The following is an 18,420-nucleotide window of genomic DNA, read 5'->3' on the forward strand; positions in this document are numbered from 1 at the left end:
GAAGAAAATGAAAGTGTCAAACTGGGGTTGAAGATGTTCAGAAGATAGACTTGCTTCACTTTTGGCTGAAGTAAAGAATGCTTTATTTAACATCCAGAACATACTGAGAGTGTTTCAAACTATCGCAGGCTGTGAATGGTTAAAAATAAATTGTGAAGTGCACTTAAACAGTGCCTTGAAAAATATATAATTACAACACAGCAGAGTTTAGAAACTTTCCGCTAACCACTTCTGTGATTTGTAGCAAAATAAGAACTAAGTCTTCAAATCCACTGGCAAATGGCAGTTTTCCAAATAAAACAGGAACGCTTTTCTAAGCGTTGTGGATTGTTATCCTCGGGGAGACATTACATTATAGGCTAATAACACCTTGCCTGTAAACCTGTAACGCAACAAAAAAAGATTTCCTATTTAATGCCGTGTCATATAGAAAATAACATCAGGACACACCCTAGAATAATGAGAAGTGCAAAACTGAAACCCAGCCAATAGATTGTCCGCGAGCGACCGGAGACACCAGTTCTCAATAGTATCTGGGGCTTGGAAGTTGTAGCTGTCGAATTCGCCGGTGAGTATTCCTCTGAACACACTTTCTGTCTACTTTTGAGATCTCCTTGTCCAAATCAGACGTGGAACAAGGTAGAAAGAACTAGCCTATCTTTTGAGACTGGTCTTTGTCTGAGCTAACGTTGTAAACTGTTTTAAATTCGTATCTTCACATGACAAAGTTACAGAAACAGTTCAGGGAAGATCCGGTCTCGATCTTTGATCGGCATTTTAAACAGCCTCCAATCTGAGAGCCCCCTCAGTGAGGGGAAATGAGGCTGAAGTCTGGGCACTGGTATGTTTACTTACATTTAATCTGAAGTATCTCCAGAGCAGAAAGAAAGGTGTATCACTTGGGGGATTTTAAGTCTTTCCTTGTCGAACCCTATTCAGTTAAGGGATGTTGCGTTTTAATTAAAACAGGCACAGTCAATCAGCGCACCTGAAATACTGCTGAATTGTTTCCAAAGAATACGCCAACTAAATTTAATCAGATTCACTCCAACAATAAGTCTGGCAGTCTGATTTATGTACGTTAATCCGCACTTTATGGGAACTGTCTTGTGATTTGAAGTTGTGCCTGTCAATGATTAAGGAGCATAACACTCCTGCTTACCCTCTTTCTATGTTTCTAAAGCTTGCTGTTGTTTACATTTTGTGCCTATAAGTAATTGAAATGTATTTTAAGGGTTTCCCCAAACAGAAAGTCCACCAGTTTAAATCATTACTTTCAAAAATGTTTGATGGTATAATGACGACAGGCCGCTGCGCCATGATTTATTGTTTAGTTGTATTTTGTTTTGAAAATATAAAATACTCAGAGGAAGCTCTCCAGCCCGAAACCTGAATCCTTCAGATGTTAGTATGAGAGTACAATTTTACAAGTTGCTTTGAATCAACTAAAATATACCCAGATGCTTGGCACTGCATCTTTAATTGATAAAAGGCACTGAGTTAAGCTTTTCTGAGGGGATTTTGTCTCTCCCTGTCTTTTTACAGTTCCAGATCGCATGCCATCAAAGCTGAAAAACAATTTGTCTCCCAGAACCTCTGGCAATATTAATTTAAAGCTGGCTGGTGCATATGTTGTCCCTTCCTCTGAATCAACAATGAATTGAAAGGCTGTAGTTCAGATTTGGCCAAGGAGAGAGAACTGTGTTGAAAATAATTTGCATTTGTTGGATTGAGAGATTTAACACAGCTGTTGGTTTTCGCAATAGTGCTCAATAATCATCCCTCTGTTGGCAATTAAAACTCTTGCTGAACTGTTACTAATATGTGGATGAATCTCCCTTTCTCTCTTCCTATCGACTTTTAGGCCTTCATTAAGGTTAGTTTATTTCAATATTAATTTCCCTACACTGTCAATGCCTCCACAAGTCTTTAACAGCTTTATATCTGGGAAAGGGTACTGGTTGTTAACATATAACATTTCAGGAAGGTCACATCGTTAGTTACTTCATACAGCTACCACTTCAGACTTTAAGGCAATTATGTAGCATAACTCCTATTTCAGTCCCATGAGCTCTCTATGTCATTCTTTCACAATTGCAGCAGTTGTCCATTGACCTGCAGTGAGGCTGAAATTGGTTAGAATCTGTAAAAGGTTAGCTAAGCTTGAAATGATGTGGAGGTGTAGGTGTGGACTAGGGTGGACAAAATCAGAAGTCGCACTACACCAGGTTAGAGTGCAACAGGTTTATTTAAAATCACAAGCTTTAGGAGGTCACTTCACCTGACAAAGGAACAGCGCCCCAAAAGATTGTGATGTTAAATAAATCTGTAAACTGATGTTGTGAGACTTCTGACTAAGCTAGAAAGCAATGGCTTCAAGGTTAATTTCAGGAACTTCACCAGCACATTGCTGAGAGAACGCTTTGCTGACAAGTCTGCTTTTTTTTGGGTAAGTCCAGAAAAATATCCATCTTCTCAAGTGAATGTAAATAACTCCATTTCAAAGAGAGCTGTCCCACAGTGTTCTGGCCAATATTTGTTCCTCACCCATAATGGATAACACAAATAGTCTTCCCATTACTGGCCACCCTTTTGTCAGTGGAATTTTGCTGTCTGCAAGTTGGATGTTGCATTTCCTAATTTATAAATATGACAGTATTTCAAAGTACGGCAGTAAGTACTCAAAATCTACTGAGTTTTTGAAATTAAAAATCACACAACGCCAGGTTATAGTCCAAAAGGTTTATTTGGAAGTATTAGCTTTTGGAGCGCTGCTCCTTCTTCAGGTAGTTGTGAAACAGGATCATAAGACACTGAATTTATAGCAAAAAAAATCACGGTGTCATGCCTGCCACTGGTACGATATATCAAAGCTTTTTACTATCAATTAAGCATTTTTGAAACAGCATACAGCAATCTTACATAAAGACCAATGTGATAGTGACCAGATTATGTGTTTCAGTGTTGATGGAATGATAATTGATGTTGATGGAATGGTGGGCGGCATGGTGGCACAGTGGTTAATACTGCTGCCTCACAGCGCCAGAGATCCAGGTTCAATTCCCGACTCAGGCGACTGACTGTGTGGAGTATGCATATTCTCCCTGTGTCTGCGTGGGTTTCCTCCCACAGTCCAAAGATGTGCAGGTCAGGTGAATTGGCCATTCCAAATTGCCCATAGTATTAGGGGTATGGGTGGGTTGTGCTTCGGCGGGTCGGTGTGGACTTGTTGGGCCGAAGGGCCTGTTTCCACACTGTAAGTAATCTAATTATTGGTCAGAAAAAGTTCTTCCAAACAGATCCTATAATCTTTTGTCTCCATCTATAAGAATCTGTAAAGCTACAATGGTAAATGTCATTAAGAAGCATGGTTTCCCCCCACCTCGGTCAAATCCAGAATTTTCACCATTAGTCTAACCTACTTTTGGATAGCAGGCAAAATGCATTGGCTTCAACATGGCAGACCAATTTAAATGGCATGGACTGCATTAGAATCTGAATCAGAGAAAATTAGCCCTGTAAGTGAGGAAGCTGGTGAGTAAAGCCGTAACTCATGCTTTGTCATTTAGTGCTGCACCCCAGAGCTTCAGTGTACTGCAGTGCATCATCACCACTCATCCTCAGTACTATAGTTGTTTGGTAAGTGTTAAAGGCACACAGCCAATAGCAATATGCTCTCAGCATTCCAATCGCCACCCAATAGGATTATTGACCTTTACAAGACCTGGCCAACCCTGTTTACATATATCACCAAAACACAAAATAATTTGTTTTAGGAACGTCTAAACAAGATCAGTCCATTCAGCTCATCAGTCCTGTAGTGCCATTCAATTAGATCATAGCTTTTCAATATCTTATCAATATCTTCCCACGTCAGTTTTGTAACTCCTTGTCAGATGGCCAAAAAAAAGGCTTGCAGTTTATGTTTTGAAATTTTGAATTGATCAAAACATTTACATTCCCAAATCAGGAAAAATCCCCACATTCCATTGCCTGTGCGAACATGCTCTGACTTTAACACTATGTCCCTTATGCCCAACTCTCACACCAGAAGGAATGAATTTTCTCTACATGACCCTTGTAACTTTTTAATCTTCATATAGATTATACCAATTGTGTCACCACTTAATCTTCTATATTCAGGAAATATAAATTTAACAAGTTGGTCTTGTAATTTAATGCTTTTTATCCAACATATCCTTCTGCAGTGCTTAGAATGGATTGATTAGATTAAATCAGATTACTTACAGTGTGGAAACAGGCCCTTCGGCCCAACAAATCCACACCGACCCTCCGAAGAGCAGCCCACCCAGACCATTCCCCTACATCTAACACAATGGCCAATTTGGAATGGCCAATTCACCCAGCCTGCACATCTTTGGATTGTGGGAGGAAACCGGAGCACTCGGAGGAAACCCACGCAGACACGGGGAGAGTGTGCAAACTCCACACAGATTGTACTGCTCCAAATGGATAAACCAATACTTTTTATAACTCGCATAAATTTTATCACTTTTTCAATCCAGTTTCAATGTCCCATTGCCTTTTCTTTTATTGTTGTCCACTAATCCTTAATGGTTTTAGCACTTGGACTTATGTTCCTCTTACTCATTCTTACAATTTTTTCATCATTTAGAAAATAGCCCAGTCTACTTTTGTGAATCTAAAATGGATGTCCGCACGCTTTCCCACATTGAATTCCATCTGCTATCATTTTGCCTATTTTCTTAATCTAGTCAGGTTATTTTGCAACTTTGTACTCCCACCATCATTACTTATTGTGCCATCTAAATTGGTGTCACCAGCAAACTTGGACATATTTCTTCTGCCCTTTTGTAATATTTTGGGCTATGGCAGAATTTTTCCCCTTCTAAACATGATGTCAGAATGAGGAAGGAACTTCTACATTCCCAAACTGGGTCAGCAAAAAGTTAGCACTGAGGTTTTGGAGATCTTGTTCAAAGCCAAGCAGTTGTTAAGCTTGCTACTAACATTTCACAATCTTCTTTTCATCACCTGTCTTCGCTAATCTTCCTGACTATCCTGTTTCTCGGTGGCATTATCCTTTACCGCACTGACCTTGTTCTTATCATTATGAAATGTGCAAATTTTTGCCGCAGTTAATTCCCACTGATAAAAGTTCAAGTAGCACCTCTTTAACGGGAAATATATAATTTTAAAATCAAGTCCCAAACTTTTAAAAATCCATTATCAGTTTTCATTTATTATGTGGGAGTGACGTACTAAAATATGATGTTATTAGAACTCGTGTAAATCTGCAATATTTTTGATAATGCTAAGGATTCTTACCGAATTATTACACTATGTATTTCATTATTATAAAGTTTTAAATCATATCATTGGCTTTCCATACTAAAAACAGTTCCATCTTCATAAATCTATGCTTAAGGTCTTGATTTTTAAATCCAGGATCAACCGTAGTCTTTTGTCTCTATATATTTCTTAGACCCTCAAATTTTTTTTCAAAAACGCAACTAAAGCTAGTGTTTATAGATTTCCTTTTACCTATTGCATACTCTATGAAAGCCATTGTTCGCAATAGTTTTTCAACAGATGTTGGATAATACAGCTTTTGCTGCATCATCTCATTTTCCGTGACTCTCTAGAAAAGATTCCTCGTGCTTTGGGTTGATCTTAGAACACAGTTTTAGGGTGAAGTAACTGTCTGAAGGAAATGTGAACCCAACTCGCCCAGCGAAGTTTGAACTTAACTCATCCTGGAACAGTTGCCTGTTAATGTATTCCTGACTGTTACATGTCATTGATACCAGTGAAATGTGAATATAGGCAGACAATCTAATTGTGTTTTTACCTGACATAACTTCAACTAAAATTGTCTCTTCAAGGGTTTGGCTTTCCCTGTACCATCCATTCTGTTCATCAATATTAATATCACTCATCAGTTAAACAGATGCAACATGAAAAGCAGTTGTTCAGTTTTTTTTGCTGTTCTTTTTGTTTTAGATTGACAAGTAAATACATTCCAGGTGCAATGGACTGGGGGACCCTGCAAGGTGTGCTCAGTGGAGTGAACAAATATTCAACCGGATTTGGACGGATCTGGCTCTCTGTAGTATTCATCTTTCGAGTCCTGGTCTATGTGGTGGCAGCAGAAAGCGTGTGGGGCGATGAGCAGAGTGACTTTGATTGCAATACCCAGCAACCTGGCTGTCCAAACACTTGCTATGACCATTTCTTCCCCATTTCCCACATTCGGTTATGGGCTCTGCAACTAATCTCTATCACCACACCTTCCCTGATGGTTGTCCTTCATGTGGCATATCGAAAAGAGAGAGAGCGGAAGCACAGATTGAAGCATGGCGAGAATTGTTCCCAATTGTACAAAAATACAGGGAAGAAACATGGTGGGCTCTGGTGGACCTATTTGATCAGTCTAGTATTTAAAACTGGTTTCGAAATCGCTTTCTTATATATACTCCATCGAATTTATGATCGTTTTGATTTACCTCGCCTTGTCAAGTGTTCCATGTTCCCTTGTCCAAATATAGTTGATTGTTATATTGCCAAACCAACGGAGAAAAGGATCTTCACATACTTCATGGTTGGAGGATCAGCTCTTTGTACCGTCCTTAACATTTCTGAAATACTATACCTTCTCTTCAAACGATGTTTTCGGTGTTGCAAAAGGAAAAATGAAAGGGAAGAAGACACTGTAGCAAAGCCAAGAGGAAGACTCCTTCATAATGATACTGTCGAGAATGGAATTAGTCTGGAGGAATACATCCACAAGGCCTAACAAGCACTGTTGTCAATCAGTATCAACATCTTTTTCAGTGACATGTTTTGGAAAAGCTTAACATGAACAAAATGTTCTTATTTTTACCAGAAGAGATACAATGCTTATAAACAAATAAGACTCAGTGAGCAAGTATTGCAAAAGCCATTTGAATTAACTCTAAGGTTATTAATCCACATCCTTACGATGACAAGTCACCAATGGAAAGTGGAAGCATTGTTCAAGTTTGTATTTTCATTGGACGAGCAGATCCATAGCTTATGGAACATTAGCATTGAATAAGCAACAGCATGAATAGAGCTTACTCATCAAGGGACAGTTCAGGATTTGGAGAAAATTAATTCATCAATAGAGTAAAAAGGACATGAGCAGAGCATAGGCAAGCAAGTGAAGAGCAGAAAGCACATAACCACGACAGGTTTAACATACTTGGACACGAAGAACAATTGCAACAGGAGATCTTGAACTATCAGAAGGAAAGCGAGAAGTATTGTGGAGGATTATGCGATATTTGAAATAATAGACAAATTACATCATGAACTGTACAATATGCCAGTACAGAGAATACAGAAAATCTCCTGATTAAAGTGCACTGTATAAATCAATGATTCTTATTGTAAGTGCAGAAAATTTCACAAAGTGTTTCCAAAAAAATCTCCAAAATTATAAACATTGGGAACAGAACTTGATTTATACAGTCACCATTGAACATGCCTCAGATTTTCAGCTCAGCAATCTAAACTGGATAGTTCAGTGCTGAAACATTGCTGTATTGTTGGAAGTGCCACTTTTCTAATGAGGTGTTAAGTCAAGGTCTTGATGCCTCCTCAGGTGGATGTAAAGGATTTTAGTGCACCATTTTAAAGAAGAGCTGGGTAGATAATTCTGGTCAATAATAATTCCTGGTGAGCAACTATGTTAAAAGAGTGTTGTTTGTGGGATCTTCCAGTCCACAATTCAACTCACATTTTCTACATTACAAGCGAAAACAGGCACAAGACAAATCCAAACATTTCTTTCTTCTTGAGATTTGAGCCGGGTGACAGTGAATACTCAAGTTTTAGAAATAAGGATGCTGCAGTTGTCAACAGTTTGGAAATTTTGTGGTAATATATCAAGAGGCAGAGAAAGAGGAACATTGCCATGGTCCTCCCAGACCATAGGGCTGTTCTCTTATTAGAGAGAGATGACGGGAATGTGGTTATATGAGTGATGAAAGAAGTGTCTGGTATGTAGATCGTGTGGTGCTGACAAGCACATGGAGCACAGAAAATAGAGAATGGAAAAATACATCACTGCCAGATTAGCATTCAATTCTTATTTATTGGAGAGCTGCATATGCATTATCAACAGTTTTACACTGTCAGTGATGACACTCAGTGCGATCGGGTCTGTCTTCCCCCGCAACTATCATTATTAAGATTAAGAGAATGGCACAATACATACATATGGATACCAGATTAAATAATTAACAGCGCCAATTGCAACAAAAACAATTTTAATTGTACTGCGTACGAAACAAAACCTTTGGCACAAATTGCTACACTGCCTGCAGACAGAAGGCACTGCAATTTGAATCAAATAATAATCAAGGCTGTATATAGTGTTATTCCTTTTACTTTATATATTTGTTTACAAAATGTGTTTATATCACTGGTAAAACCAGAATGTATTCCCCAGCATTCAACTGTGTGGCTTGCTAATCTATTGCATTAGGAGAAAGTGAGGACTGCAGTTACAGGAGATCAGAGTCGAAGAGTGTGATGCTGGAAAAGCACAGCTGGTCACACAGCATCCAAAGAGCAGGGTAATCGAAGTTTCAAGCACAAACACGTCATCAGGAATTCCTGATGAACGTCTTATGCTCAAAATGTCAATTCTCCTGCTCCTCAGATGCTACCTGACCGGCTGTGCTTTTCCAGCACCACACTCTTTGACTTGGCTAGTTCATTACTCCATATTGCAATAAGTCTGGAGTACCATACAGACATCCTTCTTCAAGATAAAAAAGCCTTGCCTGAAGTTCGGACATTAGCAAACTAAAGGGGTTTTTGCTTGGTCACTATTATTCAAAAGAGTTTTTTAATTCCAACATTTTTTTAAAAAATGAAAATATCAATAAACCAGATGCCACAGTGTAATTTGAAATCATGTCATTCAATCATTAGTCATGGCTTCTTTTATTACTACCATTCCCTCATCACTGGATTTACTTGTAAATTTTCCCATAATAAACCATATCAATAGGGTACATCATTATTCTTGATACAGATAGTTACAGATTTAAATGATTTGTATTGTTATAATTTCCTCGAATTTCTGCAGTGGTCCTCATGACATTCACTGAAAAGGGGGAGTGACTTGTTGACATGGTATGATCTATTGAAATCAAAACAAGATTGAGCATTCAGACTTAATCTAACTGATCTTTGTTATCGGTTACAACATTGCAGAGAACTGATGGAGGACTCAGAATCTGTAAACAACTCAATCACTGCTCAAGCTTGCGAGATGATAACACTTCAAATGATTTCTGTTATAAACTCAGTTGTAAATGGAAGCCCCAGTTTAACAGTATAACATGTGATTTGACAACTAGGCATGTGCTGATTTCCCCAACTGATACCATTTTATATTAATATTTATTGAATTTTCTGCACTAATCATGGATTGCAGATATTAAATATGGCTGAGATTGTGCACGAGAGAATCTCTTATTATTTATTTTCAATAAGATTTCAGTACAAGCTCTGTCAAATTGGACTTGGCCTGATATTCTGGCTGTACATACTGCAATCCATACCCAAGTTACCAAGATGGAGCCAAGACTCATGAGCATATCTCTGCAAAATAACCCATTGTTCTCTTATCAATGGAGTCCCAAAACCTTAAACATGTAAGAGACATTGTCTATGTCACTCTTTACCCATTATTATAACCACTGTAATAAATTTAATTATCCTTCAGCACTGAGATTTTGTTTAACTTAGATATCCAGTGCCAAAATCCAGAATCTTTTATTACTGTAAATCCAAATCATCAGTCTTTAGTTCCATCCTTTCAGGACCACAGCCACACAGTGAAGCTCACTGACATTAGGGACATCACACCATTTACACTCCATACCATGAGCATTCTATGTAATAATAATGTAATGAAGAATAATTTTATGAAAGAAATTGCTACCCCTAATTGGTAGTTGCCCATAAGAGAAAGCTGAATGTTTGAACTTGAAAGGGCAATGGTGTCATTATCTATTATTAGATCGTATCTAGCAATGAAAAACTCAAACTGTGACTGGAAGTGCCCATTCAAACTGTGTGTCAAAAGAAGGAAATATCTCTGGAGTCTGAATTTCAGACATAAAGATTCTCAAAAAGTATATATTTTTTTCTATCTTTGTTACATATTTAGTACATCTGATATATTGTTACTGCTGTCTACGTTTTCTAAATAAATGGCTTTAAATATATGGAGTCACAAACTGAATTTGTTTTGTTCAGCAAGAAACCTAGCACCATGTTTAAGAGTTTCCAACCAACTGCTGAGATTTCAGCACATGTAGAATTGTTTTCTCAATCTCTGCGCAAGTTTTTCTTTGTGTAGAAAGAACCCTAATTAAATCCAGGGAAGAGGTTAACAACAAGGGCTGCAAATGCTGGAAACCAGATTCTAGATTAAAGTGATGCTGGAAAAGCACAGCAGTTCAGGCAGCATCCAACGAACAGGAAAATCAATGTTTTGGGCAAAAGCCCTTCATCAGGAATAGAGGTAGAGAGCCTGAAGGGTGGAGAGATAAATGAGAGGAGAGTGGGGGTGGGGAGAAAGTAGCATAGAGTACAATAGGTGAATGGGGGTAGGGATGGAGGTGATAGGTCAGAGAAGAGGGTGGAGTGGATAGGTGGGAAGGAAGATTTTATTGGTGGCTTTTACTGGTAGGGGAATTGAGTTCCAGAGTCCTGAGGTCATGTTGAGATGTATAAAACTCTGGTGCAGCCGCATCTGGAGTATTGTGTGCACTTTTGTTCGCCATACTATAGGAAGGATGTGGACGCACTGGAACGGGTGCAGAGGAGGTTTACCAGGATGTTGCCTGGTATGGTAGGAAGATCGTATGAGGAATAGGCTGAGGCATTTGGGACTGTTTTTACTGGAGCAAAGAAGGTTTAGGGATGACTTGATAGTGGTGTACAAGATGATTAGGGGTTTAGATAGGGTTGACAATGAGAACCTTTTTCCACGTATGGAGTCAGCTATTAGGAGGGAGCATAGCTTTAAATTAAGGGGAGGTAGGTATAGGACAGATGTTAGGGGTAGATTCTTTACTCAGTGAGTCGTGAGTTCATGGAATGCCCTGCCAGTAGCAGTGGTGGACTCTCCCTCTATGTGGGCATTTAAACGGGCATTGGATAGGCATATGGAGGATAGTGGGCTAGTGTAGGTTAGATGGGCTTGGGTCGGCGCAACATCGAGGGCCAAAGGGCCTGTACTGCGCTGTATTTTTCTATATTCTATGTTTAGATAGGCAGGTAGGACAGGTCATGGGGACAGTGCTGAGCTGGGGTGAGATGGGGGAAGGGGAAATGAAGAAACTGGTGAAATCCACATTGATGCCCTGGGGTTGAAGTGTTCCAAGGCGGAAGATGAGGCGTTCTTCCTCCAGGCGTCGGGTGGTGAGGGAACGGCAGTGAAGGAGGCTCAGGATCTCCATGTCCTCGGCAGAATGGGAGGGGGAGTTGAAATGTTGGGCCACAGGGCGGTGTGGTTGATTGGTGCGGGTGTCCCAGAGATGTTCCCTTAAGCGCTCTGCTAGAAGGTGTCCAGTCTCCCCAGTGTAGAGGAGACCGCATCGGGAGCAACAGATACAATAAGTGATATTGGTGGATGTGCAGGTAAAACATTGATGGATGTGGAAGGCTCCTTTAGGGCCTTGGATAGAGGTGAGGGAGGAGGTGTGGGTGCAGGTTTTGCAATTCCTGTAGTGGTAGGGGAAGGTGCCAGGACAGGAGGGTGGGTTGTTGGGGGGCGTGGACCTGACCAGGTAGTCACAGAGGGAATGGTCTTCACGGAAGGCAGAAAGAGGCGGGGAGGGAAATAAATCCCGGTGGTGGGGTCCGTTTGGAAATGGCGGTAATGTCGGCGGATGATTTGGTTTATGCGAAGGTTTGTAGGGTGGAAGGTGAGCACCAGGGGTGTTCTGACCTTGTTACGGTTGGAGGGGTGGGGTCTGAGGGCGGAGATGCAGGATGTGGATGAGATGTGTTATCGGGCATCTTTGACTACGTGGGAAGAGAAATTGCGGTCTCTAAAGAACGAGGCCATCTGGTGTGTTCTGTAATGGAACTGATCCTCCTGGGAGCAGATACGGCAGAGGCGGAAGAATTGGGAATACAGGATGGCATTTTTACAGGAGGCGGGGTGGGAAGAGGTGTAATCCAGGTAGCTGTGGGAGTCGGTGGGTTTGTAAAAAATGTCGGTGTCAAGTCGGTCGTCATTAATGGAGATGAAGAGGTCCAGGAAGAGGAAGGAGGTACCAGAGATGGTCCAGGTAAATTTAAGATCAGGGTGGAATGTGTTGGTGAGGTTGATGAATTGCTCAACCTCCTCACGGAAGCACGAGGTGGCGTCAATGTAGTCATCAATGTAGCGGAGAAAGAGATGGGGAGTGGTGCCGGTGTAACTACAGAAGATGGACTGTTCTACGTAGCTGTCAAAGAGACAGGCATAGCTGGGGCCCATATGGGTGCGCATGGCTATCCCTTTGGAATGGAGGAAATGGGAGGATTCAAAGGAGAAATTGTTGAGGGTGAGGACCAGTTCAGCCAAACGAATAAGAGTGTCGATGGAAGGGTATTGTTGGAGACATCGGGAGAGGAAGAAACTGAGGACTTGGAGACCCTGGTCATGGCAGATGGAGGTGTAGAGGGATTGTTGTGGTTCTGTTCGCCGAGCTGGGAATTTGTGTTGCAGACGTTTCGTCCTCTGTCTAGATGACATCCTCAGTGCTTGGGAGCCTCATATGAAGTGCTTCTGTAATGTTTCCTCTGGCATTTATAGTGATTTGTACCTGCCGCTTCTGGTTGTCAGTTCCAGCTGTCCATTGCAGTGGTCGGTATATTGGGTCCAGGTCAATGTGCTTATTGATAGAATCTGTGGATGAATGCCATGCCTCTAGGAATTCCCTGGCTGTTCTCTGGTTGACTTGTCCTATAATAGTAGTGTTGTCCCAGGTGAACTCATGTTGCTTGTCATCGAAGTGTGTGGCTACTAAGGATAGCTGGTCATGTCGTTTCGTGGCTAGTTGGTGTTCATGGATGTGGATCGTTAGCTGTCTTCCTGTTTGTCCTATGCAGTGTTTTGTGCTGTCCTTGCATGGGATTTTGTACACTACATTGGTTTTGCTCATGCTGGGTATTGGGTCCTTCGTCCTGGTGAGTTGTTGTCTGAGAGTGGCTGTTGGTTTGTGTGCTGTTATGAGTCCTAGTGGTCGCAGTAGTCTGGCTGTCAGTTCAGAAATGTTTTTGATGTATGGTAGTGTGGCTAGTCCTTTGGATTGTGGCATGTCCTCATTCCGTTGTCTTTCCCTTAGGCATCTGTTGATGAAATTGCGTGGGTATTTGTTTTTGGCGAATACATTGTATAGGTGTTCTTCTTCCTCTTTTTGCAGTTCTGGTGTGCTGCAGTGTGTTGTGGCCCTTTTGAACAGTATCTAGATGCAACTTCTTTTGTGTGTGTTAGGGTGGTTGCTTTCATAGGTTAGGACTTGGTCTGTGTGTGTGGCTTTGCTGTATACCTTTGTGATGAATTCTCCGTTCGGTGTTCTCTGTACCATCACGTCTAGGAATGGGAGTTGGTTGTCCTTTTCTTCCTCTCTAGTGAATCGGATTCCTGTGAATATGGTGTTGATGATCCGGTGTGTGTTCTCTATTTCTGTGTTTTTAATGATTACAAAGGTATCATCTACATATCTGACACAGAAGCGCTTCACAGGAGGCTCCTAAGCACTGAGGATGTCACCTAGACAGGGGACGAAATGTCTGCAAAACAAATACCCAGCTCGGTGAACAGAATCACAACAACGAGCACCCGAGCTACAAATCTTCTCACAAACTTTGTAGAGGGATTGGATATCCATGGTGAAGATGACGCATTGGGGGCCGGGGAATCGGACGTCTTGAAGGAGGTGGAGGGCTTGGCTGGTGTCTCGAACGTATGTGGGGAGTTCCTGGACTAGGGGGGATAGGACAATGTTGAGGTAGGTAGAAATGAGTTCAGTGGGGCATGACATGCGGAAACAATGGGCTGTCTAGGGTGGTCAGGCTTGTGAATCTTGGGAAGGAGGTAGAACCAGGCAGTGCAGGGTTCCCGGACTATGAGGTTGGAAGCTGTGGGTGGAAGATCTCCTGAGGTGATGAGGTTCTGTGTGGTCTGGGAGATGAAGGTTTGGTGATGGGGGGTGGGGTCATGGTCGAGGGGGTGGTAGGAGGAGGTGTCTTCAAGTTGGTGCCTGGCTTCAGCGGTGTAGAGGTCAGTGCCCAGACTACCACTGTATCCCCTTTATCTGCTGGCTTGATGGTGAGGTCGGGATTGGAGCAGAGGGATTGGAGGGCTGCACGTTGTGAGGGTGAGAGGTTGGAGTGGGGGAGGAGGTTAGGTTGAGGCGGTTAATGTCCCAGCGGCAGTTGGAAATGAAGAGGTCGAGGGCAGGTAATAGGCCAGCGCAGGGTGTCCAGGTGGATGCAGTGTGTTGGAGGCAGGCAAAGGGGTCCTCGGAAGGTGGGCGGGAATCCTGATTGTAAAAGTAAGCTCGGAGGTGGAGGCAGAGGTGGCGGAAGAAGTATTCGACGTCATGGCGTGTATTAAATTCATTGATGTGTGGACGGAGGGGGATGAAGGTGAGTCCTTTACTGAGGACTGATCGTTCGTCCTCAGTGAGGGTGAGGTCTGGAGGGATGGTGAAAACTCAGCAGGGCTGGGAGCTGGGACCTGGTGTGGGTGTGGAGCTGGGGGTGTGGGGGGGGGGGTGCAGAGCCTGTTACTGGACTGAGCATGGTGGTGGCGGGAATGGGGGTGGAGTCATGAGCAGGGGTGGTGTTCCCCTCGGGGTTCTGGGGGGTGGGGATGGTGACAGTAGGATCTGTGGGGTGTATGTTAGCAGAATGCAAGTGAATGGCATTGGTGGGGGCGGAAGTGGTGGCAAACATGGCAGCGGGGGGAGCGGAAGTCACTGAGCTTGTGACATCAGCGATGATATGAGGGGCAGAAGTAATGTCATGTGTGGTGCATGAGGAATTGTGAGGGGTGGAAGTGGTGTCATTGATCACTGTGGGGATGGTAGTTGCATCAGCCACATGGCTAATGGCATCTGAGCAGTTCCAGAGGCCGGGGGAATCTTCTGGAATGTTTGAGGAGTGCTGGTTATGGAAGTGGGTAGATAAAAGTTTGTTGTACTTATAGTTTTTGGAGATTGAGATAGTGTTGAAGTACTGTTTGTTGAGAGTATGAATTCTCCTGAGAATATAGTAAAGGAGCGGTCGTTTGCAGTTCTAAGAGATTGTGGCCCTCAGCTGAGGCAGGGCAGGGAAGTTGGGCTTAGGTTGATTGCAGTCAAGATTTTAGACTTTCCACTGAGTCACCAAGGCTTCATTTGGGCAAAGCTCAGATAGAATAGTTTCCACTTGCCTGGATGGATGCAGCTCCAATAATACCATAGAAGCTTGACGCCATCCAGGACAAAGTAGTTAATTGATTACCATTCCATCCACCTTACACATTTAATCCCACCCCACTGATACCTATGCAGTGGCAATTGCATTTTCACCTGCAAAGTGCACTGCAGCAACTCATCAAATTTCCTTAGCACTTTCCAAAGCCACATTCTCTACCATCTCAAAGAACAAAGACAACAGATACATGGTAACACCACAACTCCAAGCTACATACCCGTCTTGACCTGGAACTGTCTAACCATTCCTTCACTGTTGCTGGGTCAAACCTCTTAGGACTTCCTTCCTAACAGTCCTTTGGATATTCATGCACCAGATGGACTGCAACAGTTCAAGAAAGTTGCTCACCACCACTTCGTCAAGGGCAATTAAGGTGTGACTTTTAGAACTATGGATTATGTAAACTTATCTGGAGTTGATGGTACTCTCCATTGCTAAGTCCCATAATAAGCCAGGCCTACTGATCAGTGCCATGGTGCAATGTTCCACTGTCAGGTGTTTTAATATGCAAATTTCACCCCAATGAGTTATCTCCATTTTATAATAGGCAACAAGTGTTTTTATTTAGATAGTGCCTTGAACACAATACACAAGAGCCTCATTAGAGCAATATAAACCACCATGTCAAATTGTGGCCCATTAGGAGATGACAGGCAGATGATCAAATGTTGGTTTTAAGGAGCATTTTAAAGAAGGAAAGCAACATTGATTGTGAGGTTTGATCAGCAAGTTCTCAAGGCTCAGGCCCTGGCACCTGAAGGTATACCCACCTAGAGGTGCAACACTTAAAACTGGGAATGTTCACATGGGCAAAATGGGTGGTGTACAAATATCTCAGAGGGCTATGGGACCAGATTAGGTGGCAGAGAATTTTAAATTAAAGTGCTGCTTAACCTGGATGCAAGGTAAGGCAATGAATGATTGGTGAACATAACCTGGACTAGGGTATAAGAATGAAGTTGCTGAAAATGTGTTGCTGGGAAAGCGCAGCAGGTCAGGCAGCATCCAAAGAGCAGGAGAATCGACGTTTTGGGCATGAGCCCTTCTCTGGATCAGATATGTTGATGACACCTTTGTAATCATCAAAAACACAGATATAGAAAAAACACACCGAATCATCAACGCCACACTCACAGGAATCCGATTCATACGAGAAGAGGAAAAGGATAGCCAACTCCCATTCCTAGACGTGTTAGTAGAGAGAACACCCAACGGAGAATTCACCACAAGGGTACACAGGAAACCAACATACACAGACCAAGTCTTAAACTATGAAAGTAACCACCCCAACACACACAAACGAAGCTGCATCAGGACACTATTCAAAAGGGCCACAACACACTGCAGTACACCAGAACTGCAAAAAGAGGAAGAGGAACATCTATACAAGGTATTCGCCAAAAACGGATACCCACGCAACTTTATCACCAGATGCCTAAGAGATAGACCGAGGAACGAGGACATGCCACAACCAAAAGGACTAGCCACTCTACCATACGTCAGGAGCGTCTCAGAACTGACAGCCAGACTACTGCGACCCTTAGGACTCATAACAGCACACAAGCCAACATCCACGCTCAGACAACAACTCACTAGAACAAAGAACCCAATACCCAGCATGAGCCAAACTAACGTAGTTTACAAAATACCATGCAAGGACTGCACAAAACACTCTATAGGACAAACAGGAAGACAGCTAACAATCCGCATCCATGAACATCAGCTAGCCACAAAACGACACGACCAGCTATCTCTAGTAGCCATACACTCAGACAACCAGCAACATGAATTTGACTGGGAAAACACCACTATCATAGGACAAGCCAGACAGAGAACAGCCAGAGAATTCCTAGAAGCATGGCATTCATCCCCAAACTCCATCAACAGACACATTGACCTGGACACCATATACAAACCACTACAGCTGAAACTGACACCCGGAAACGGCAAGAACATCCATCAACAGACACATCGACCTGGACCCCACATACAAATCACTGCAGCTGAAACTGACACCCGGAAGCGGCAAGAACAAACCAATATAAATACCGGAAGAAACATCAAAGCAGCGCTTCACACGAGGCTCCAACAGCACTGATGATGTTCCCTAGCCAGGGAACGAAACGTTTGCAGCAAAAACTTCCAGCTCGGCGAGCAGAACCACAACAAATAACAAGTCGTCAAAATGTTATGATCTCAGTTGATGTTATTTTGGGGTAATTCAGATCTCAGACTGAAATCTGGTTGGATCAATCTTATTGTGAATTTTTTTCTTTGGTTTAATGAAGTGTCGCCTTTCAAAAAGATAAATATGTAACGTTGCAGATTTATTTTCACTCAGAAAGTGGTAAGGGCATGGAATGCCCTACCTGCCAATGGAGTCAACTCAGCCACATTAGGGAGATTTAAACAATCTTTGGATAAGCACATGGATAGTGTAGGGGGACGAGCTGAGAATAGTTCACAGGTTGGCATAACATCGAGGGCCGAAGGGCCTGTTCTGCGTTGTATTGTTCTATGTTCTATGTTCTATGGAACAAAGTTCATTGTGCAAAAGAAATGAAAATAAGTCGTCCAAACTATTTACATATAAGACACATTTGAAGATTTTGTAACAGATTAATCCCATTACTCCCAAAGGCATTTCTTTAATGTAGTCACACTAGATAGAATTTCCTTCTCTATTACCCTATAGAAGTTAATTTAAATATGGCTTCAGCTACCAGGCTTGACCCTCTGAGAGCTTCATCCTGTAACTGGTATACAACTGAAATTACATTTTCCCAATTATAAATAACCTCTTCAGTGTTTTAATTGAACACTTCTGGTGTGGAACTTTTTCGAAACTCCTTAAATTGAGGAAACCTATTTTTAACAATTCTGAACAGTCTTTCTTTCTCAGGAGAAACTGCAGCC

At 42.2% G+C, this 18,420-nt stretch overlaps 1 protein-coding gene across 1 annotated transcript; it reads left to right on the forward strand.

The window, feature by feature from the left end:
* Nucleotides 1-421: 421 nt before the first annotated feature.
* On the forward strand, nt 422-10,248 carry LOC132829815 (gap junction beta-3 protein-like). The gene is made up of 2 exons (XM_060847179.1): nt 422-568; nt 5,986-10,248. Exon 2 carries the CDS (start codon nt 6,014-6,016, stop codon nt 6,776-6,778), a length of 765 nt encoding a protein of 254 aa, XP_060703162.1. The 5' UTR covers nt 422-568; nt 5,986-6,013; the 3' UTR covers nt 6,779-10,248.
* The last annotated feature ends 8,172 nt before the right edge of the window (nt 10,249-18,420 follow it).

This window comes from Hemiscyllium ocellatum, chromosome 30, assembly GCF_020745735.1.
Source record: "Hemiscyllium ocellatum isolate sHemOce1 chromosome 30, sHemOce1.pat.X.cur, whole genome shotgun sequence".
In the NCBI taxonomy this organism is placed as follows: Eukaryota; Metazoa; Chordata; class Chondrichthyes; order Orectolobiformes; family Hemiscylliidae; genus Hemiscyllium; species Hemiscyllium ocellatum.